The 25,114-nt window shown below is 43.4% G+C and overlaps 1 protein-coding gene across 4 annotated transcripts in view; it reads right to left on the reverse strand.

Moving 5' to 3' along the window:
- The window catches only part of Palm2akap2 (PALM2 and AKAP2 fusion), a 457,063-nt gene that overhangs the window by 235,661 nt on the left and 196,288 nt on the right, over positions 1-25,114 (reverse strand). For all 4 annotated transcript variants that reach the window (XM_076845693.2, XM_076845695.2, XM_076845694.2 and 1 more), the window contains one exon: positions 19,460-19,590. In XM_076845693.2, the coding sequence (XP_076701808.2) occupies positions 19,460-19,590 (131 nt within the window). The remainder of the gene's footprint in view (positions 1-19,459; positions 19,591-25,114) is intronic.

Consider the following 25,114-nt stretch of genomic DNA (forward strand, 5'->3'; position numbering starts at 1 on the left):
AAATGGGTTAAGTAGCTTACCCCGGGTCTCCTGTAGTTAACAAGGCGTGGAACTGAAATTCAGAGGAAAGTCAGGCTGATGCTGAAAACCACATTCTGATACTACAATAGGAACTTAGAAAAGCTGCCTTTGGCCAGGTTCAGTGACATGCGCCTGTAATCCCAGCAGTTTGGGAGGCTGAGACAGGAGGATCACAAGTTCAAAGCCAGTCTCAGCAATGGTGAGGCGCTAAGCAACTCAGTGAGACCCTGTCTCAAAATAAAATACAAAATAGGGCTGGGGATGTGGCTCAGTGGTCGAGTGCCCCTGAGTTCAATCTCCAGTACCCCTGCAAAAACAAGAAAATAGAAAAGAAAAGCTGCCTTTGCTAACAGCAGTGACTCTTAGGCCTAAGGATAAGAGGTAACTAAAACCAGGATAAAGCTTGGCACCTCTACCTTCATTTTGTTTCTGTGTCCTTCATAACCTTAAACTTTGTGACCTTAAACTCAGTCACTTCTCTATATGTGTAAGCATGTTAATAATTTAAGGAGTGTTCGCCTAAAAACTGATAGTACAATGTTTCTTAGACCTAAATTTACCTAACGTATCTTGTCCCCCTTCAAGACTAAAGCAAGTTTGTAAGGATATTTACAGCATCCTGTTTCAGGCCCCTAGCGTGGGTCCGAGAAGTCTCCAGTAACTGCCCTACACCTTCCAGGAACAGCGGAGACTTGCAGGCAGATCACCCCATGGTGAGACTGGCTTCCTAAGCAGCCGTCCTCTCACAGAAACCACACTGTCCCCTTTCAGGGTCACAGGTCTGACAGATACACATCCTGAGCAGCAAATGGAGATTGCCCTATGAGGTGACAAGGACTTCTCCACAGCCACCTTGGAGAGCCAGACTGAGAGAATGATCAACCAGACCACAGTCTGACCAAGACCACTTAATCACGTTTACCCCTTGCCCCGCGGGGCCACGATTCTTCCTCCAAAGCTCATGTCAGCACCCTGCAGACAGGGCCAAGATGCTGGATCTCACTTTGTCTTCCCAATATGGCCATATGGATTAAAGTTCCTTTCCTGGACTTCGCCATTTCTTTCTCTGCTTGGTTTTTGGGATGAGTGGCTGAATGTGGTTTGCTGGAATCCCCCAGAATCAGGCTTCTGGCCTAGAACTCTGGTAACAAAGTTGCATTTACAATAAGATCTTGTTTGGCTTTGGGAACTACTGGGGAAGAAGAACCTCTAATTCATGGTAGAAGTCCTTCAGGGTCCAAGATATTGCTGATATTAAAAAGAAAACACAATTAAGCAGGCCTAGAATTAGTCTCCCTAAATTGCCCAGGCTGACTTTGAACTTGCAATCCTCCTGCCCCAGTCTCCCAAATTGCTGTGATTACAGGCCTGTGGCACCACCATGTCCAATGACCTTGGGATTTTTGAATGACCTGTTTTTATATTCATCTTCTGGTATCCTGGATTGGCAGAGCGTCTTCCACCACTGCACCAGATTCAACTTAAGCTGGCCACATGCCCATCTGGTTCACTGTCTGCCTTTGAATTCTCTCCCTCCCTTCTGCTCTAACTGTAGCATGGAACCAGCATCCTAGCTTCACCCCTGTGTTTACTGCAACTTTTAAGAGTGCTCCACAGCCTCCAGAATAAGTTCTAAGTCCCTCCAATTAGCATTCAAAGCCCTTCACAACCTGGGTCCATTAGCTACACTGGTTTTTTCTCCAGAGCTGCTTCTGTGAATAGGCCTGAGATTATCCCAGAGCAGCAGCCCCTGGGAAGAAGGCCCATCCCATGGCTGGCCATGCGAGGCTCCTGATGGAGGAAGTGACCCTCGGAGAGCAGCGATCTGTGTTCATCCTCCTCCCTGTGTCCACGCTCCCCTCCCTTTCCAAGAAGAGCTAATATACCAGAGACGGTGACAGCTGAGGGGAGCTGAGTCCTGCCAGCTGTTCACAACAGGTGGTTGAGCCAGGAAGAGCCAAATGAGGTTGGTCTGCAAGAAGTCTCCATGGCACTGCCAGTTAAGCTCCGTTCCAACACCCATGTGGCCACGGTTTCCTCACGATGGCGTCATCTGGTAAGTCAAGTCCAGCTCTAGAGACAGGATCCTGCTGGAGGCTGAAAGGAGTCATGGCTACACTCTGGTCCAGGAAGGGCTTTCATTTCCATTCTGGTTGCATCTCATGATATCTGGGTCAATCTGCTCCAACTCAATGACAGCCATTCAGCTCAGGTCCCAGCACAGCCTTCAAGGTTCATTTCCTATGAGCCCGAAATTTCCTTCCAATTAATTAAGACACATGGAACCTGACTCTGGATATATTTTTTGAATCTTTTTTTGGAATGGGTCCATCACAGTGTTAAAGCATTCAGGTATTAATCTTCCAATAGAAGGTTCTGGGTGGGGACACAGAGCACACCGTCTGGAATCAAAGTTAACTCTCTTGGTGGCAAGAATTTTTTCTTAGAAAGGAACCATCGAACATTAAATGATGGGATGCACATGCAATAGAAACCTAAAGTCCAGAAGTTTCAGGAGACCTCTGAAAACTCAAAGTTAAGAAACTGTGAAGAGTTGTTTCCCATAATTATTGGGTGAATGATAGGTCTCTTGAGGGTGATGACTATGTACATCATTCTCATCTCAGCCTCTCTAACCTCACCTGGCCTTCAACACGGGTGAATAACTCTTACAAAGGTTAACCTCAGTCAAACCCCACCATGATAAAACCTAAATCCTAAGGTCCTCCATGATTCTACCTTTCTTTGAATTTCTACCTTGAGAATAATAGGACACCTATCAGCACCTGCTATATGCATACTCCATCCACTGGATGCCTAGGTTGTTCAACCCTCAAGAGCAGAGGAAAAGATTTTTTTTTTTTTTAAAGAAAGAGTGAGAGAGAGAGAGAGAGAGAAGAGAAAGGGAATTTTAATATTTTTATTTTTTAGTTCTCGGCGGACACAACATCTTTGTTTGTATGTGGTGCTGAGGATCGAACCTGGGCCGCACGCATGCCAGACGAGCGTGCTACCGCTTGAGCCACATCCCCAGCACCAAGCAGAGGAAAAGATATTGACTTCCATAACTCCAACATCTAGCCACATGCGTGATGCTCAGTGGACACTCATTTAATAATCCTGATCCAAATGAATGTCTACCAGTCACTTCAGAGCAATAAGTTGTAAGTGTGGATGGTTTGTGGCAGTACCTGTTCATATTTCTGGGCTAGTGAAAGCCACATCAAGGAAATAGTCTCCTTCCATTAGTTTCTATCATGATTACATCTCAGAGTAATAGAGACAAAGGCCCAAACGTTTGGCTGAAGATATCTATATAGAGAAGTCTCACCAGCATTTATACCTAGAGTTTTGGTGAGTGTATCACTTGTTCTTCATTCTTTTCTTCCTTCTTTTTGTAAATACATAGGAAAGCCCTCAGAGCCAGGCAGTGTACCAGGATCTGAGAATACACAGGTGAATTCTATATTCTCCCTGGTTCTAGGGGGCTGAGACTAGAGAAGAAAAGAAAGATAAACAGTTCCTTATGTGTTCTGGGCTAAAATTCTAGGCTAAAATTGCCCATGCAGAACATTAAAATATTCGGGCTCACTGCCGGGTGTGGTGGCACATGCCTGTAATCCCAGCAACTCAGGAGGCTGAGGCAGGAGGATCACAAGTTGGAGGCCAGTTTCAGCAACTTAGTGAGACTGTCTCAAGATAAAAAAGAAAAAGGGCTGGGGATATGGCTCAGTATGTTTAATACCCACCACCAAAAGCCAACAAAACAAAACACAATAACAACAACAAAACACTGGAGATCAGGGAAGCAGGATCTTAGAGGCCTGAAGGGGTCAACCAAATAAAGAGGAGCCGATGAACATTCCTAGAAGAAGGGACATATGTCCAAAGAACAGGACACACAGCTGTATCTAAAGAAATGCAGGCAGTTACTAGGAGGGCCTGTAACAGCAGGAATGCAAAGAAGGAAAACAAGGCCAATTTAGTCAGCAGATGCCATACCATAAGTGGCTTTCTAAGTCACAGTAGGGAGAGGACTTTACCTTAGAGTTCAAGGGGAATAGGGATGGGGTTTTCAGCTGAAGAGTGACATCATCAGGTAAAAGGGTTGAAAGATGCTCCTGGAGGCTGGGGAGGGATTGAGTTAGACACAATGCTGATGGAGGTGAGGCAGGTGAGTGGCCATTGCAACGATCCACATGGACGGTCATGATGGGCTGGGTTAGCGCCACGGCAGCGGGAAGGGAAAAGTGGGAGATTTCAAGAAATATGAACCGTATAACACAAGTGACGAGGACGGCAGCTCATGAGCGAGGAGCATCAGGGACAGTGCCTGACTTTAGACTTGAACAACGGGGGACATGGTGATGCCTTCTCAAGGAGCTTGAGAACCCAAGACAAGGGAGCAGCTAGAGAAGGAGGGAGCTCAGCTCTGCCGGGTTGAGCTCCAGGTTTCTGGGGGACATTCACATGGCAACGGTCAGGAGGCAGTGGCTGTATGTGGAGCCAGAGAGAGAAACAGGGAGGGACGAACGGTCACCGTGAAGAAGCCACGGCAGCCAGTGACCGCCCTCGGACAGGGTGTGAGACGGAAAGGAGGGGACTCAGGGCCAGCATTTCAAGGATGGGACAAGGAAGAGGAGACAGAAGGCAAGGACAGTGTGACGTCAGGTCAACCAAGGAGAGTATTTCATGAAGAAATAGGGAGCGGTCAGCAGCTTCAACTGGGGTCCAACAGTCCACTCAGGTAAGGATCCAAATGTCTCCCCTGAGCCGAGCCCCTAACCGGCCCCTGCTTGGTGGCAAGTGTAGGGTTAGCGACTCCCAGGACAGTGAATGCGGGGTGGAGCCGCTCAGCAGAGACAACTGCTCCAAGCTGTGTGGGGCGAAGGGAGGGGAGAGGAGGGCTCAGAGGACAGGCATGGAGTCGGTGCAGTTTGTCTCAAGAACAGGAAAAGTTTTTGTTGTAGTTGTTGTCATTTAACAAATGGCCATTCCAGAGTCAGACATGGTGTTTGATCTTCACAAAACAGTTTTGTTCTTACCGAGATTCCTAACCTTGAGATTGATTTTTAAAAAGGGGCAGTAATTCAACCAGCAAGGGCGGAGGAGACCCGAGTAAAGGACATTTGGCTCCTACGCGTGTGAACATGGACTAGCCCAGGCGAGTTTGTTTCTAACATACAGAAAGCAGGACTATGAATACAGCACCCTGAAAAATGTTGGGAAAGAGGCTTTTTTTGTTGTTGTTGTTTTGTTTTTTAGATGTTTCCTGATCTATAGACGGTCTGGAGAGGACATCTAGGAGAACGAGAGTGTGGGTGCACAACAGGTGTGTGGAAGATGAAGGTGTACCTGCACTTGAAGGGTCAGGACCTTGACCTTGACACTGCTCTGGCTAGGGTCAACCTGAGGGGCACAATCGTTGTGAGGAAGCAGGGTAGCATTGCTTTTAGGTGACATTTGTTAAAATTCTTTCTTGTTGAAAAGTATATGCTTATTAATTCTCAAGAGAATAAAGAAACCCACAAATGGATTTCGTAGAGCACTTATGTAAATCATTTCTTTTTATTAAATCATGTCTTCTTGGCTTGTAAATGTGATTACCTATGATTTATTTTATTGCAATTCCTCATGCTCTAGCGGTTAAATAACACTGGCTGTAAACAGTAGGCGGGCTTCTCTGCACTCCTTTTCTTACTGAAAAAACTAGGTGGGTTTCCTTTTTTCTTTTTGCACTGCCGGGGATTGAACACAGGACCTTGCTCGTGCTCGGTGAGTGCTCAACCGCGGCACCACATCCCCCGCCCAGGCCGTGGAATCTTGGTGACAGAAGATGCACAGTGTGAGAAACAAAGGTCGTTTTATAAAAATGGCAACAAATCATCCTCACCCTCTCAAAGCCATATAACTACACTTGTTTTTTAGATTGAACAAAGTGAATATGATTTGAAACATTTCAGAATCTCACTAATAAATAGTGAAAAATCTGGCCTGAGGATCATTCCATATGCTTGAAGCAGACACAGGTTTAGGTCATGACAGACCTCAGCATCTCTCATCACTTCAGACTCTTGAATTAACCAACCTCCATGTGTTAACTCATTTACTCCTCACAATGATCCTCTAAGTGCATACTATGGTTATTTCCATTTCACAGATGAGGAAACCGAGGTACAAAACCTTGGGTAACCAATTCGAGGGCATGGAAGTGGTGAAGTGAAGAACAATCATCCCTATAATCATCAGGCCAGGTCTCCCTGCTAAAAGGTGGAGTGGTGGATACTAAAACTTTGTGGAAAATCCACATTTTCCTGTTACTGGAATTCTGTATCCAGCATGGGATTCATATCCAAGGAGGGGCTGATTACTGAGTGAAGCAAAAGATGTGTGGAGAAAACTCCAGTTAGAACATGTAAAAGCCAGTGAGATTTCACCCACTGCAGAGCAGCTGAGGAACATCTGAGTAGCAGAGCCCACTGGCCACAGGGCACACTTGGAATTTAAGCGCCACTGTCCCTGATATCTGAGGGGGTCCCTTCTGACTCACCACCTGAGGGAGAGTGCCTTGAAGAAGTCAGGCTTCTCCCTGACCAACCCTGTGACTCCATTAATACCGTAACAGCACAGGACAAAAGAACAGACACCCTGTCGTAGAATCTCTCTTCTCTCCTTGAAAATCAGAGAAATGTGCATCACTCAGAAAAAGTATAAGCACAGTCCTACCTGAAGGCAGAAGGCTTTACAAGCCCCCTGATACATTTTAAAGCATTGGGGTCTTACAGAATGAAGAATCAAGTTTCACTTCTGCTTTCCCAAACCAAATTCTCTCTCCAAGCCTCCTCTTGTAGTCTGACAAAAATTCTTAGGATGTCCCCAGGGAGAGCAGATTTTGTTTTTGTTCCTATTTACAGATTCAGCTGGGACATTAAACTGATTTTTCTCAAGATCACAAACTAAGACATCTGTGCAGCTAAGATTAAATGCTGGTGTCTTAGGTCCCCACCGTTTGCATTCCATAGCAGACCCTAGCCCTGGTACAGTAAGTAGCCTGTACGGAAGGCTGAGATGCCCCCAGGATGTACTTTTGAAACAGCTGCTCGAACCAATCATTCTGAGGCACTAATTTGGAATTTGTGATTTTCTTCTCGGGAGCTAAGATGTTCTTTGGCATTTGTTACAGAAAAAGAACCGTGACTCTGAAAGAACACTGAGAACCTGAGCTGAGTTCCAGAAGGAGCATGGCTGGTGGAGTTGTACTGAGAGTCCTGCGGGCTCTTCTGGCCTCAGGTTCTTCCACCTTTAAGATGAGCAGTATGGGGAGAGGTTAAGCGGAAAGAGTCTCCAAGTTTGTTTTTTCCCCCCCTAGATCTAAAGATAAAGCAAAATATAAAATTATGGCAATGACAATATTTTTAGGAAAAAATGTGACTTAGGGGCATATATTTGTCTCTCTGCCATCTGGTTTATAGCAATGTTCTTAAGTATTCTGGATCAGGCTTTGTTTTGGTCCACCGCAGAACAAGACTAGCAGTCGGCTCATGACACATGCAACTCGCTACAACACCCACACCTGCCTCTTCCCTAGTCAAGAAGCCATCAGGAGCCACGAGGCTGCTGCTCACCCTCTTTCAGCCTTGTGTTACCACAGAGGTGAGGCCCGGTGCTTCACAGGTGGCCCCCGACCTCTGCACCTAGCTCCAGGTGACTCTGAGTGTGGAATGCTAAGCGAAGGGCAGTGGCATGGCTCCCAGCTGTTCTGAAGTGCAGAGGGATTCTGGCAAAATTCAACAATTGTGGGTTATGTACCTATTATACACTGCTGTGTCATTTTAACCTTTATAATAAAAGCTAAGACCTTTTCTTTTGTGGGGGTAAGTACAGGGGATTGAACTTGGGGTCGCTCAACCACTGAGCCACAACCCCAGCCATATTTTGTAGTTTATTTAGAAAGAGGGTCTCACTGAGTTGCTTAGCACTGTGCTTTTGCTGAGGCTGATGTTGAACTCGAAATCCTCCTGACTCAGCCTCCCAAGGTGCTGGGATTACTGATGTGTGCCACCACACCTGGCCACAGCTAAGACCTATTCTAAGCACACTGCCTATATTGACTTATCATTACCTGATAAAGTGGATCTCAATATTAGTGCCTTTGTTTTGTCCCCATGCATGCTAAGAATGTGCTCTATCATTGACCTATACCCTCAGACCAACTGTCTTCTTTTCATGGAAGAAACAAGAAAGGAACTAGAATACTTACTTAAGATTACACAAGTGCAAGTGGAGACCTTGGATTTGACCCCACCAAGTGTTAGGCTGACGCTCACACCTTTAACTAGAGCCCTGTACTGTCTCTGGATGTAGATGATCTTTCTTTTTAACTTAACGACAATTCTATAGACTACCTAATGTAGACCAACTAAATTTGAAAACATTTATTGAGCACCAACTGGTACCAACAGTCTAGGAGCTTAAGTGTGCTGATGTTGCCTCCCAACCAATAAAAATAAAAACTAAGCCCACATTCTAATCCCTGGTTCTAATGAAAACAACTTTATTTGGACAACAACAACAACAACAAAAGTCTTTACAGGTATAATGAATTTAAGAATCCCAAGATTGTCCTGGATCATTTGGAGATCCCTAAATCCAATGACAAGGGTCTTAAAGAGACAGAAGAAATGAAGCAGAGGCTGGAGTGATACAGCCCCAGGCCACAGAACGCCAGAAGCAACCAGAGCTGGGAGAGGCCAGGAGCCCATAGAGGGAGCACAGCCCTACTGACACTTTGCCTTTGGACTCAGGTCTCCAGAACTGTGAGAGAATACGTTTCTGCTGTTTGAAGTCACCACGCTTGTGGGGAATTCGTTACGGCAGCTTCAGGAAACTACAGTGTCCCAAAGAGTCCTTGCTCTCCTAGACTCCAGGGATGAACAGAATGTGAAGGAATGTGATGTCATGTCATGTCATGAAAAAGAAAAGGCTTCTGCCCAACAGCTCAGACACACCCCCTCCTCAGGCCCCCAGGAAGTCCCACCTGAACGCCTAACCTCAGTGTCAAGTACCCTCCTGGGGCCCTTCTCACGTCCATCAAAGGAACTCCGTCCACCATCTCCCAATTGATGGGTTACTTGTCCGTGTTCCCTAGTGACCTGTAAAAGAGCCCCATCTCCCTCTCCTCAGGCCTTACCTGAGACTAGTTAAGAATGGGGTGGGGTGGGCTGGGATCCTTAATGACCAACAAGGAGGCCTTGACCTCCTGGTACAGACCACGGCTACCCAAGGATGCTGGTGGAGGGAGCAAGGGGGGGCTGAAGTGCAAGCAGGGGTCTCCCCAAGCAGTGGCCCCCACATGGAACTACACTGTCCCCTGCACAAAAGAGTCAGATGGTCCATCCAGAATGGCTGAATACCACTGGTCTTTAGAGATACCTGGTCCATCCAGGTACAATCCATCCAGCTAAGTGGCAGCTCTCATACTGCCCAGCAAGGCAACAGGGACATTCTTGGCTTGCTGAAGTGTCCCTGTAGCTCACAGTCCTCTGCGCACCAGCAATATTCAGACATTATACACTTCTTCCCCTTTGCCTTTCGACCTGGGAAGAACAAGCATGGGTCTCTAGGATTTCTGGACTGGGGTTTTATTCCAATAGAGATTTTGTTTCAAAGAAGATGAAGAGGTTTGGCAGCAAAGAGGGAGATGTCTGGTCACCAGGAGGCAAGCAGTCTCACCACTCCACCTGTGGCTCTGGGTGAGTCACGCTTAGGCCTCCACGCTTTAATATTTCACTTTGCAAATATGATTAAACATATACTGCAGGTGAGTTGAAATGGTTTCTCAAAAAGGAGATGGGTCCTAGGATGTAGTCAACCTCCTCCTGATAAACCTGCGCCAAGCCTAACTCACCTTTCCTCCCACCTGGCTTGGATTTCCCCCTGGTAAGGTTTATAGTTTTGGGTGGGAGATCAGGATCCTCAACGACTGCAGTTGCTCTTGGAGTGGGAGAAAAAGGAGTGCTTCTCCTTTAATGTCCTTGCACGAGCTTGCTAAGGGACTGGAATCCTACAACAGAAGGGGGTTGTGCATTTTGTATCTCCCTTGCTGTCCTGGAGAAGGAGGAAGTGGGGAGCCTAGAAGAGTCTGCCTTGCAGTGAGAACCTTGAGCAGTTGTGGGTCACATTGAACACTTCTCTGGGGCATCCACAGGGAAAGCAGTTTCATTCAAGAGATAACCTGGCTCTGGACCTTTGTGGTGGAGATACTAGGTGGCTTGCCCAGCAGATCCAGGAGGTCTGCTGCTTTTCAAAGCCTGCACTGGCTTCCCACGGACACTAGACTTCAGCCACCAGACCTAACTATAAGACCTCCATGTTGTAGGATCACTGGAAAACCATCTGCTAAGGTTTGGGTTCATGTGTTTCAGGCTAGGTCCTTAGTGTGACAATACTGAGGGGTGCTGAGACCTTTAAGAGGTGGGGCCTCTTAAATTGTTCTATTGTGTGCACATACAAATATGTAACCACAAGTCCTATCATTATGTACAACTATAAGGCACCAGTAAAAAAGTTTTAAAGGAAAAAAAAAAATGGGCAACCTAGAGAAGATGGTTTAAGTGATTGGGGGCATTGCCCTTGGAAAGAATTGAACTCATTTATGTGGAACCCTATGTGAGTTCTTCAAGGGCAAGTTGTTATAAGAGACTGAGCCTCATTTTGATCACTCGGCTTCCTGTCTCAACATGTGATCTCTCCCTTCTGCTTCTGCCATCATGCCATCCACTATGATGTGATGTAGTTGGGGGGCCCTAACCAGAACTGACACCATGTTTTTTGGATTTTCTGCCTCTAAATCTGTAAACTAAATAAATTTTATGAAGTTCCCAGCCTCAGGTATTTTATTATAGCAACAGAAAACTGACTAATACACTATCTCATACACCATGTTCAGAAGGCACAGTTAGTGAAAACCAAGACAGAAGAATATCAACACGAGGCACAGTGTTTTCATTCCATTAAGAACATAGAGGGGTTAGAAATGACCACATTTGGGGCTGGGGATGTGGCTCAAGCGGCAGCGTGCTCGCCTGGCATGCGTGCAGCCCGGGTTCGATCCTCAGCACCACATACAAACAAAGATGTTGTGTCCGCCAATAACTAAAAAATAAATATTAAAATTCTCAAAAAAAAAATAAAAAGAAATGACCACATTATAAGCTAAAGGAGCTGTACATAGTGATTTTTAAATCAGAAAAGTATTATTTTCAAAGCTTTTCATAGAGGTGACAATTGGGGCATAGCAAACATAGGCCCAAAAGCTTGAAGCTAGCTGTAGACCTTATACAACTGCTTCAATTGCAGCAACTGTTCCAAGGACAGAAAAATGCAAGCATTTCCCAATTATGGCTCTTACATGGGCTTGGTTTATGGGTGAAATCCTACTACTTTCATAGTTTTGAACAGTATGCCAATTCACGAGACCAAATCAAGTGATTATAATGGATTCTACAAACCCCAAGCAAGGCACAGTGGTTGGACTTTATCTGACAGATCTGCTACTGTCACCAAGAAATAGATATGCAATGTTGAACTGCCCAAGAGTGCTTCTTTCCTGATCTGTGACAGCTTCCAAAGCCGACCACAAACCACAAGCATTCAGATTTTTAGGCTATGAACTATAAAAGGGGCTTTTCTGTGTGGTCCCAGGAGGGGAGGGTACAGAACCAGAGAGAGGGTGGAAAGTACAGGGAACAAAACTTTCCTCCCAAAGGAGGATCCTTTGTAATAATGAGAGTTGTTCTGATGTGGACTTGAGTTTTACTTTGCAAATAAAAGTGAGTTTCCTGTCACTTTCAGCATTCAGGGAGAGACAGCCTACTGCCTCCCACTCGCGGGGTACATTACAGATTCAAGCTTCAGAGGGGAGTTGATCTGAAAACTGTCTCAGTTATGCATACGCTAATATTCTATGGCTTTTATGAGCTGTCATAAAATTACTGCCTTTGCAAAATGAGCACAACATTGGATGCAAAAAAAAAAAAAAGCCACCATTTCTTTTCAATCAGAGCTGACTTGCATGCCTTGGTGCTGTAGAGAAGTCTTATGTTTTCAAGCAACTGAAACTGTCAAACTACGCTGAGAATCACGAATGTTATCTTCATAAGCCTTTTTAGTGTCTGTATATCACTACTTGACGGTGAGATTTTCATCTTAGCATCAACACCTGTTAGAAACAGGCTTTAGTGCAGTGGTTCCCAGTTGGGAATGATTTTGTTCTCCAGAGGATATTTAGCATTGTCTGGAGACATTTTTTTATTATCATGACTGAGGGTGGGAGATGCTGGTCCTGGAAAGTAGAGCCGATGGATGCTACTAAACAGTTTGCCGTGCACAGGACAGCTCCAGCAACAGATAATTATCCAGCCCAAGATGACAACAGTGCTGCTACTGAGAAAACTCACACTAGAGGGATGGAGGGACAAAACAACAGCCACACAGCCTGCTGTACTTGGTGCTTCACAAATGCACATGACCTTTACACATCACGAAAAGACTGCCAAGTGGGCACTGTGGAGAAAGTCAACTTCTATGGCTTGTTCAAAATCAAACTAGGACCCAAACCAAGCTTATTCCAACTCTGAGGACCAGGTTCCTCATCAGTGGGCTGTGCTGGGAGTTCTTCACATGGCCACATGCCATCTCCAGAAGACAGTCAGGCTGTATCCACCCAAGAAAGTGCATTTGGGAGCAAAGGGCTTTGGAAGAGAAGCAAATCTAAAATGGGACCTGCATTTCCTGAAAGAACCTGAAGGAGGCAGTTTTACCAGTCACAAAAACAATCACAACAGGCTGATGCAACAGGTCATGGTGCCTACGTTGCACTGTTTCATAAAGAGGGATTTGTGAGCTGGGTGCAGTGGTACACGCCTGTAATCCCAGCGGCTCTGGAGGCTGAGGCAGGAGGATCTGGAGTTTAAAGCCAGCCTCACCAAAAGTGAGGCCCTAAGCCACTCAGTGAGACCCTGTCTCTAAATAAAATACAAAATAGGGCTGGGGATGGGGCTCAGTGGTTGAGTGCCCCTAGTTCAATCCCTTGTACCAAAAAGGAAAAAAAAAAGGGGGGGGATTCATAGGGACCAAGGAGTAAACTCTGGTGTCATTTCACTGAATATCACAGGTCCCCAAACACTTAGCTTAAAATAATGTCTGTTGGGAGTTTTGAGAACGTGTTTGGAATTAGGCAGAACTGAATTCAAGTATTTTTCTTTTACGTATTAGTGGGGTTACTAGGGGTCCCTCCCATATTTCACAATTGCCATCGTCATCATCACCGCCACCATCACCATCAATCCCCACCTTGGGGGAGGGTTATGAGGCTTCACTGAGAACTTTAATGAATTAAATGGAGGCAAAGAATCTAGGCCAGTACCCAGTTACAGAATAAGAGGCCAATAAATATCACACAGTACAGTGATATCACTGCACAGTTTATAGTGTATACAGTACACACAGTTTTATTTTGATAGAGGGAAAGTGGAAACTATAACGAGGCTGGATTGCCAAACTGAGTGTGGGATGGGGACCCAGGCTGGGAGTGCACAGATGTGGGATGTCAGCCTGGACTTCTTCGCGCCCTGCTGTGAGAGAACAGCATATTATGGAGTTAAAAATAGCCGGCGCAAGGAACACAATGACTCCCAAGCAGTGTCTTCTGTGATTTTCATGGTTGGTTTTTCTAGAACAGTTGTGAGTGACCAAATCCCATAAAATAACCTACACATGAGTGTGCCCGATGTCACCTGTCTTCTGCTGTGAGCCTCTTAATAATGTAGAAAATTGAGTGGATTTTGATATCCACCAGAGGCCAACAGAGGCACTCAGGCAGTCTGAAATCAGAAGCAGAAATGGACCAGTCCACTTGTATCTTAAATTTGAATAAAAATGCTGCATGTTCTTCTCTGGGTTAACAACGGGGACTTCTGTATTCTATTCAATGAATATTTGATGTGACATATTTTAGAACTGACAACTGTTCAGATGAATCAGCCGTCTCTGTGAGGAATCAGTTCCTTACACATGGGGCTTTTGTTTCTCCAAGAAGCCAACTTTTTCCCCAATTTTGACCTGCATCCTAAACCACTGCCTTCTACGACAGGGTATTTGTTCAGAGAAGAGACTTCCAGTCAAGTCCTCAAATTACATAACCTTAGAATATGAAGCCTAGAAGATTCTGAGATATGAGGAAACCGAGATCAGAGAGAGTGATGCCTGGGCCCAAGGTCACACAGTAAATTACACGCAGAGCTAGAATTAACACCCTGGCTTTGTGACTGCTCATTTCATTTTAACTTAGTACTCTATGAGGTTTCTTATCTTCACTAGGGTAATTTCAAAAGGCAAAGTAGGGGGACAAATTTTTCCCATATTTGTTACTAAACAAAGAAAGTTAAGAAAACTATATGTTAAATGCTTGAATAAAAACTAATGAAAAACAGGAGGTGGTGGCACACGCCTGTAATCCCAGCAGCTCGGGAGGCTGAGGCAGGAAGACTGAGAGTTCAAACTCAGCCTTAGCCAAAGCGAGACACTAAGCAACTCAGTAAGACACTGTTTCTAAATAAAATATAAAATAGAGCTGGGGATGTGGCTCAGTGGCCCAGTGCCCCTAAGTTCAATTCCCAGGACCCACCCTCTAAAAAGAAACCTGAAGAAATTAGAAATAGAATCTTAATTGAAGAATATCACAAGACGAGCAATAAGATGTGCTGATTGGAGCAGATGTGAATTAGACAAGTTTGTGTGGATCTGATTGCTAAAGCCTCCAAGAGCATCACTATGAGCTTGTGTGCAGGCCCCAGGGCTCCATTACATACACTGAGGACATGGATAATGGTAGGCAATGGGCCCAATCCAGAAATGACCTCTTGGGCTTTCTCAATATAGTAGTTCACCAACAGGAAATACAACAGATGTCAACATACAAAAAAAAAAAAAAAAAAAAAAAATTTAAGGTAAATAGATTTTGCTTTCAATAATTTTTTTTTTTTGGGGGGGGCCAGGGATTGAACCCAGGGGCACCTAAACACTGAATCACAGCCCTAAACCTTTATATTTTTTGAGGCAGGATCTCACTAAGTTGCTTAGGGATTTGATAAGTTGCCAAGGCTGGCTTTGAACTTGCAATCCTCCTGCCTCAGCCTCCCAAACCTCTGGGATTTTATAGGTGTATGCCATCATGCCAAGAGGCTTTCAACCATTTGGATCTAATTTAGCCTCTCTTACCTCTGGTTTTCAGCAAGCCAAAAATACACTCCTGACATTACCCAGGAGAAAACGGAGCAGAAGAATCATGATCTATTACTCCACTGTGGCGACCAGCTTCTCTTCTGCCTTTCCAGCCACTTTGGAAACTGCTTTGAATTTCAGCCAAAGATCTCCAAAAAATGGTAAGAGGTTTTTGGTCTTTGGTGAGTGACCAGCTTTCCTGACCTGTGTCATTTTGAGCCTGGTAAACCAAGGCTGCTTCTTATCAAGTTCAAATGGAAGCTGGGCTCCACCCTGGGGAGGAGGGGACTTAGCTCTCTGCCAGAACTCTTCTCACCTCCAGGAGTTCCCAGAGCCGGTTTCAAATTTCCTTGAGTCAAAGCAGGAAGGCCCACAATCAGTTTGAAATCAAGGGTCAGGGTTGTCCTTCTTTATCCTCTGTGTGTTATTGATTTCCTTATAAATACTACTTACTTCCTCTCCTTTGGGGTTTTACTTAAGTATTAAGATGGGATTTCCTTTACAGCTTATTCTTTCTTTCTTTCTTTTCTTTTTCCTTCTTTTTTTTTTTTTTTTTTTTTGGCAGCAATTGTTCTTGAACCTAAATGCACATCAGAATTATCAGAGTACTCTTTTGAAAAAGCACGGATTCTAGGGCTCCTTACATGGGTCACTGAATGAGACCTGGGAATCCTTATGTTTTAAAAGCTCCCCAGGTAATTCCAATGCCCAGGCTTTAATATTCTAGTTATATTTTCCTTCTATCTTTCTTCTTGGGTTGCCCTGAAAATCCAAGAATCACAAACAATAGTTCTGGAAGAGAGACAACATTCTCTACATCAAGGCAAACACCCAGGTAGGAATGACATTTCAGAAGAGAACGGGTCTGTGAACCTGGCTCTTCTGGCGCAGCTATTGGTTGTAAGGCATCTTAGAATTAGAAAAGTGGTAATGTTCTTCTTTTTTTAAGGTATTTAGGGAAATAGACATATGTCTTAGTGAAAATTTGCATACTTTATTTGAAAGCATGCAAATTTATCTTTATCATATTTGAAATGGTCCAGAGATAAAGACAAACCCCAAATGTACTGGAAGTTCTGCATTAGGTAACTATCATCTTTTCTTTTTCTAAATGATTTCATGCACAAATTTCCTTTAATCTTTCCTTGTGGGAATTTTACCTGTTCTTTGATTACTATTCTCTGTTCTTCCTTCAGTTTCTTCAATCTACTGTTGGTTCAACAATGAGGACTGAAATACCTTCAGGGAATAACTGGACTCAGATACTTCACAGTTTGAAAGCTGTTTATGTCTCTTTAGGAGTATTTAATTTATTGCTTGCAAGTGACTTAGACCAGCAGGCCCCAACCAAAACATCTACCAATTAATATTTTGCTTCAAACAACGAAAGTTTCCTTTGAAATTCCTTTATTTAGTGGTCCTGCCACATCCAATTAGATAGTTTCTGAAATTCCCTTTATATAATGATCAAATTCTGAAACTGATCCCAAAGCCACTCATTTTCTGTCTACTTTCCTCTTCCTTCCCTCTGTACTATGGAGTTGTTTGAGTGTGTCTTCTTTCTTATTAACTGGCTTTTCTACAGTTCCCTCAGGCTGCTCGGTTCTCCCTAACAGTTTTCACTTCAACCATCATGTATCAAAGGTGGAATTATCCACTCCCATCCTTTACCCTTTTCTGTTCTGTGTTTCTTCCACTAAAAGCTGTCTGTCTCCTTCCTTGGATTGTGGGCTTGACCATGGACTTGCATTAGCTAAGGATGTATAGACTGTTCTGAGCATAGACCTTGCTTCTGTTGCTATAAAAACAGAATAACAGCAACCTATTAGTGAAGAGAAGATAAGAGTAGACAAATCCAACCTGCAGGTTAAAACCACTTAGCTAAAATCGGAAGCCTGCAGGGTCTGCAGCCAATCCTGCAGATTCCGTAACTGCAGGGTGTCTACGTTTACCATGAGCCCTACAGTCAACTCTGCTCCACTCTAGGCAGGTGTCATAGAGGACCAAGTGACCTCTACAGGAAGAGGGAGAGAAGATCCTTTCTTCCCTTGGGACTAAAGATGCTGAACGCTGTACAGGTTGGGCATCTCTAATCTGAAAATCTAAGATTGAAAATGCTCGGGCTGGGGTTGTGGCTCAAGCGGTAGCGTGCTCGCCTGGCATTCGTGTGGCCTGGGTTCGAAACTCAGCACCACATACAAACAAAGATGTTGTGTCCGCCAATAACTGAAAAATAAATATTAAAAATTGAAAAATAAAAAAGAAAGAAAATACTCCAGCATCTGAAGCATTTTCAACACCAAGATGACATCACAAGTGGAAAATTCCATACCTGACCTCTGGTGATTTAATGTACACTAAACTGTTTCATGCACAAAATTATTAAAAATATTGTATGGAATCACCTTCAATCTATGAGTATAAGGTATATGCACAAAACATAAATGAAATTTGAGTTTAGACTTGGGTCCCATCCTCTAGATATCTCATTATGTATATGCAAATATTTCAGAACTTTAAAAAATCCCAAATCTGAAACACTTCTGGGTAAGCATTTTGGATAAGGATTATTGGGACTGTGGTAGAGAAGATGCAAGATGGGGGGAAGCAAAAACTGACTCTGAGGTAGGAAGAAAGTCCTCAGGAGATAATGCCCACAGCGGCCCTGCTCTGGGCACACAGCTCATCTCTAGCACCCAATTCCTGTTAGGCTAATGCCTGGCAAGGCCAGTACAGGGGCTAAAATATTCCCTGAATCTGGGCCTAAGCACCCACCCCTTTAGTCTATTGTGATTCAATTCCTTCTGGCCTGGACATCCAACTCTTAAATGAGCTCAAACAGTTTGTCTTCATGCACTGAGTGAGTTCTTTATCCTCAAAGGTAAAAAGAGATTTCCTTTATCTTGTGAGTATGATCATGCCCACCCGAATAGTAAACCTGTCCCTAATATTACACCTCATTTCAATGGTCATTCAGCCAAAACTGAGTCAATTTAAGAATCTAGCCTCCATATGGCATGGCTCAGTTTTCATATAAGATTTAATACCTACTGGACCATGATGACAATATATTCAGGCTCAGGCCACAATGAAGTGGCTAATTTTGTTCGAAAAGTTCATAAAACGAATTTTATTCCTATTTCACAAATCTGTCTTCGTTTTTTTTTTCCCCTGCCTTCTGCCAATAACAACACCTACTCTTTCTCTTATACATAAGTATATATAGCTTAAATGGCTGGTAACAGTTCAGCCATAACCTTTTTTGTTCTAAGAAAACGTGTATATATGTATCATGTGTGTATATATGCGTGTGTGTATGTGCATACATGTTCACACCAACTTTTTCTTGGCCTGTTTCCCACACATATAAAGTTTAGTCAAGGTACTCTAAAAGCTGTTTAGGGGACATTAGGATCTAAGCAAAATGGGGACAGAAGCTGAAAAATGTCTTTGGGGTTCACTATCGAGACCCATGATGGCAACAGTTCCCAAGTGCAAGCGTACATTTCTACTCGTGGCTACCCAGAGATCACAAGCAGGTCACCTGTCTCCCAGAATGAAATGAGATCCATAAAGAAAGCAACAATAAAACATTTTTTAAAAGGAAAAGAAAAAAAAAGAAAGCAACCAGCCCTTGGAGCAGCACAAGTGGATAATGCAAAGTTGATTCGCGGAGCCCAGGCACACAACCTACAGAGGCACCCTCATTTGCCCTGCCCTAGGTAGTCTTCATTTCAACCCCAAGACCCTTAGCTACCATTTTCCCATTTCAAATTGATCCCCTGTAGCAAATATGCAAACAGACCCCCTGCTGGGGCAATAACTGCTGACAGCCTCATCCCAGGAGGAAAAAGACAGAAGCTGATAAAAGAACTAAAAATGGGGCAATCTGCAAAAGGGCAAGGTACTTGCAACACCCCACTGGCCCAGGAAGACATCACCGTACTTACCGTATTTCACCCCAATACAATACTCAGTACTCTGAGCAGTAACCCTGGGTCATGGGGGAAGTTGAGGGACATCCTACACGCTCTGTAGCAAGGTAATTCTAAAGCGCTGGGAAAAGTGACCGCATTGGGAAAAGCCCCCTAGAGGCAAGAAGTGGTCCCTGCACTGCCAACCTCAGCCTGGGGCCCCAGGGCTGCAAATCACCTACCTCTGGATGTTATCCTCCAGCTGCTTGACTCTGAATTCATCCTCCTCAGACTGCCGCTGCCTGGCTTCCTCCTCTTCCGCAGTTCCAGCGGGTATACCCTGCAGCAGCCATTTTTCCCGAAGCACTTTGGACTGTGGGAATGAGGGAGGATAACAGACAAGATGACACCTTTCCATCCACATCCTGCTCTCCATAGCAGGGCATGACGTTTTAGCTCCGCCCCTCATCAGCTCTACCTGGATCGCTGCCTTCACCTCCTCACTGACTTGGCTCCCCATTTCCCTCCAGCCCAACCTCCAGCGGGTCGCCAGAGAGACTTATTTCCACATTTTAAAAATTCTGTTAAATATTTGCTGGGAACCCACCACATGCCCAGCATTATTCTGACTGCTAAAACAAAACAAATCTCTGTCCTTTTCAGCTTCTACTTTAGTCAGGAGACAACAAACATTTTATATACACATAATAGACACTTACACACACTCACACACATACCAGTGTATCTACTTTCCCCCAGATGGTGCTGCTGGGGAATGCAAGGGTTGGGGAGGGATATGGAGGGTGTTGCTATATTTATAGGGTGGGTCCAAAAGGCGTATTGATAGGTTACATTTGAGCAGGGACACAGTACAGAACCATCCACACTCTGATCTGGAGAAAGTGTGGCCCTGAGACAGCTGTTGGTGTCTATTTTCTATTATTAAAAAGAAAAATCAAGTGAACTGTATAATAAATACCCATGTGATCTCATCTAGATTAAAGAATTCTAAACATTATGCCATATTTTCCCACATGTTTTTCACCAAAGCATTTTAAAGTAAATATCAAACACCATGACATTTCAGCCATCAATATTTCAGTATAAGTCTCTAAAAAAAGGACCTTTTTTTCTAGGCAATTACAACTTCATTGTAAAATTTCCTAAATCATCCACTGTCTAGTCCAAGTTAAAGTGTTCTTTTAAAAAACTAACCTATGTTGTGTCTCTTCTTAAAAACTTTCTAGTGATTTTGATTCCAAAACCTCCCTAGCAGTGGTCCCCAACATTATTAAAAGCATACCTCACCTTGCATAATATATTATGCAGTCCCTATGAGGACTCAGGGCACATGACAGATTCTTCCCAGTAACAGAGGCCAGTGAAGGAACAAAAGGAGTAAAAGCTAAGAGCTCAGTCAAGGCAGAGTGAGGACCAGCTTCCCTAATTCCTTAGCATCACCTCTGTCAAGAAATTTGCGGTGGTGGGGGAGGGCATAGGGTTGTAGCTCAGTGGCAGAGCACTTGCCTAGCATGTGTGAGGCACTGGGTTTGATTCTCAGCCCCACATAAAAACAGACAAATAAAATAGAGGTCCATTGAAAACTAAAAAATTTTCAAAAAAATTTTTTTAGTCTGATTAAGTAGGATGAGCGGGGTAAAGGCCAACAGTCAGGGCAGGCAGGCTCAGAGCAAACTTTTTGTAGCTCTAATGAGTAAACCTTGCACAATTCCATAGACTCTCATCTTTCTGTTGGACTGCAGGCTGCTTATTATGAGCCTATACAAGGAGTTTTTAAAATTACCAGTATTTAGTAACAGTAATTTACAGTTCCCTAATGGTTCTGATTCACCATTCTACAGAGAAGTCCAGATGCCACTCATTCATCACCGTGGTGACCCTGCCAGATGCACAGGAGCAAGTTTGGTCTAGAAACCCTGCATGTCCAGAATGGACCCTTTGTTAGCAATGCATCAGCAGAGGGTGTAAAGCCAGCTATTTAATTATAAATCATTTCATTATAAATCATTACAGAGATCTGTTGGTCATTCCTACAGCACAGAGAGGCAAATTTATAGCAACTGACCCATAATTTTCCAATACAGACTTAAAGACATGTATTTGTTCATATGTAAGTGATTGCTAACTGTATTGCTAAAATGGCCACAGGGTGCACTCTACTATCCTGCCTCTGCATAAGATCACCCGGGAATCGTGTGTGTATGTGTGTGTGTGCGCGCGCACACGCGCTCACATGTGTGTGTGTGTGTTTAGGGGTGGGGTGTGGTTACGTGGTAAAACATATGCTTAGTATGTGTGAGGCCCTGGGTTCAATCCCCAGCACCAAAAAACACCCAAATAAGATTGACAAAATCAGCAGGCACCACTGCCTTTCTCCCTAACCTGGATAACTACTTTCCAGCTTCTCCAGTAGCGTTTCCTTCTTGACAACCAACCCCATCCCTCAGTCCCTTGAAGTCAGTGATGCATTTTCCATTCATCTGTGAGACTGGTGTGTGAGGCTGCAGCGGTCATAAGCACCTGCTGAAGGAACGACTCTGAACAGCCATGCCCGCACGCTGCGTTTTAACAGACATAAAAATCCTCAGCTAATACACCTAAAAAAGGCCTTTGAGATGAATTAACCCAATCTTTCTCATGTACAGATAAGGTAACTGATGTAAAGCCACTTTTAATTTTTTTTGGGGGGGGGTATGGGGGAATGAATCAGGAGTATCTGACCACTGAGCCACATCCCCAGCCTTATTTTGTATTTTATTTACAGACAGCTTTTGCTGAGGCCGATTTTGAACTCGTGATCCTCTGGTTTCAGCCTCCTGAGCCACAGGGATTACAGGCATGTGCCACCTTGCCCAGCCTGAAGCCACTTTTGAAGGTGACCTAAGCAAACAGTGAGAAGTGTCTGGAGCAGGTGGGTGGGGCAGGGATGAAGGTCAGAGACAAATCAGGACTCAACGAGTGTCTATTTTTTGATCAAGTTTAGCAATCCATCTTTCATAATTCTGGCATTGATGTCTGATGTTAAAACTTCCTCACCGCTGTACTATAAAAATATTCATCTGTGATTCATTCCAGAACTTTTATGTTTTGCCTTTCACCCCACCATTCACCTGTAATCTGGCTAAAGCTAACATCGGCTGCCACAGTGGGTGATGGCTGGAATCGGGTTAATCAGGTTAAACTCAGGGTGAGGCAAAAGTTGTGTTTGCATTTTCAATCATTTTCTTGTGCCCCTTCCTCTCCCCCTCTCTCCTAACCCTTTTATTCTTTTCTTCCTCCTTTGTGCCACCTTATATGATCTTGGTTTAGTTCTGCAATTTTGTTAAATGATTCCCTTGACATAGGGAGATGCCAACCCAAGACTCCTGAAAGAAGAAAGAGAGTTTCACCTCCACTCAAACTGTTTGTGGGGCCAGAGGACACCTGATGGGAAAAAGGAAAAGATGTAAAGTTCCTCTATATGGTGAGCTATGCTTATCTGTTGAATATTTAAATTCAAAATCATTCTTTCACATGTACTAATAACCAAGAAAAGTCTCAAATTAGTGCCCAAAGTTCAAAATAGCAAAAGACTCTTTGCAGCAATGTTCCTGATGCCTTAGGCCAGCTCAGCAAATGACCTTGGTGGGCTGACAATAAATATTTCACAGGGTCATGATTCAGCCTTTCATCTTTTTCCCATTCAGTTGTCTCTACAGAAAAGACGGTGGCCTTTAAAATATAACCACCATTTTCATAGCTTGGGTTAGGAGAAAACTCTAGTTGGGGTTCCCTGCTCATGAATAAATCATTCAAAGGCAGCTTATGTATTGAAGCTGCAATATTAGCAATTTGATTCTGACAGTTCTGACGGTGTCAGACAAACCTTTACAAACGTGAAAGTCCCCACGGAGCATAGGTTGCAGCACTACAGAGCTCACACTCTGTGCTGGGACTTTAAACAGCCCAATAAAATAGACAAATCTCTGGCCCTTCAACCAAGAGGCAAAAGGGAATATTAAATTCAGTCTTCTCTGATGTAACACTGTAGTTGATTTATTTAAAAAAAAACTCACATGATCACAAATCTTATTATGAAAACAATAAACAATAAATAATTGTTTCCATGGAATAAAAAAACCAAGACAGTTTTTCAAAAGAAGAATGTTGATGGCTCTTGCTTTATGAAATATTTCAATATTAAAGAGCCATTGGGATTAAGCAAGAATGGCACCAGCCCCCGGATGGGCACCGGGAGAGAACAAAGGAATCCACAAACAGTGGACTTGAGAGTAAGGGAGCATGTGATATAGACGACATTTAAATCAGGGAAGGAAAGGATGAATTAATCAGTAAATCAAGTTGAGACAAGTGGCTCATGATGAGGGAAATGTAGATTCTTACCTCATACCTTATGGGAAAATAAGTTCTAGGTGGGTTAAAACTACTGAAGTATAAGAAATCTCATAGGTAAATGTTTGAGATGGAAAATCTTCCAAGGATGACATCCAAGTCAGAAAGCATGAAGTAAAACAAGGTTTGTTGTAATTTCACAAAAAATCATATAAATTTTTGTATGGGAATTTAAAGGAATCCATGTGCAAAAATCAAAACAGAGGTAAAGGTTAATGTAACGAGGACTCTGATGTTAATATGATCTCATTTTACTAATGGCTGGTAAGGCCTGTAGACAAGGGTTACATATCTTAATCTATAAAGGTACCTTGCAGGGAAAGGATAGCAGCATACACCCCATGTGGGTTATATCTAGGTGGGGAAGATGCAGTTGATATTTTCATCTAGGTATGTTCTTATACGTTTAAATTGAGTTTTTGCTATGACCACACATTTCTTCCTTTTACAATAAGCAAGAATAATCCAGCAACCAAAATTGCTTACTGGTTCTATTTGTGTTTCTTGGGAATTCCTACATCATAAGTATTAGTTACTAAACAGAGCTAGGCATCTTCTAAAAAGAAATCTGAGGCTGGGTACAATGGTGCATGCCTGTCATCCCAGTTACTCAAGAGGATGAGGCAGGAGGATCATGAGTTCAAGGCCAGTCTGGGTAACTTAGCAAGACCCTGTTGCAAAATAAAATAAAAAGGGCTGGGGATATAGCTCTGTGGCAGAGCATTTGCTTAGCAGGTACGAGGCCCTGTGTTCAATCTCTAGCACCACTAAAAGAAAAAGAAAAGAAGGAATGAAGGAGAAAGAAAGGAAAAAAAGTCTTAAGTTTAATTTGGCCAGAAACTAAAATATCTTCAAGGTTTCCTAATCACTGTGGTGTAGCAGCTCATGGTTTAACATTTCATACTTAGGTCCTTCTTTGCATTAAGGAGTTTGCTCACATGTATAAAGTAATGATATTACACTCCTTGAAGCTACTGTATATGCCTAAATATTGCAATGAGCAAATATATAAAACAAACATCAAAATGTCAAAACTATGTGCCTTGTATTCTATTTATTTGCTTTGACAAGAGACCAGTGAATCTGTCTAAATAATTCATATCTCACTGCATGACAAGAAGTGTCCATAGACTACTTGATTCTCATATAATTCTCATATGTGATTTACATATATGGAATATGAGAATTATATGAAGAATTTAAGAATCACGTCTAAATAAAAAGGAAACCAAACTCTAATGGTTTTCCATTTTTCTTTGTACTAGAATATTTTTTTTTCCCTTCAAGAGCATCTGGGATTTTACGAAATTAGTGACATATTTTCTAATATTTTCTACTTAAGAAACCTACAATAATCACTGTGACAAGTCTCCACATGGTCTAAACTTTCTGGAGCCCATAGAAATATAGTTAGAGTGAAAAGACAGTGGTGACAGCAATTGGCATCTTTCTAAGCAAATCATCAAAAGGAAACAGCTGGCTCA

The sequence above is a fragment of the Callospermophilus lateralis genome, chromosome 2, assembly GCF_048772815.1.
Source record: "Callospermophilus lateralis isolate mCalLat2 chromosome 2, mCalLat2.hap1, whole genome shotgun sequence".
In the NCBI taxonomy this organism is placed as follows: Eukaryota; Metazoa; Chordata; class Mammalia; order Rodentia; family Sciuridae; genus Callospermophilus; species Callospermophilus lateralis.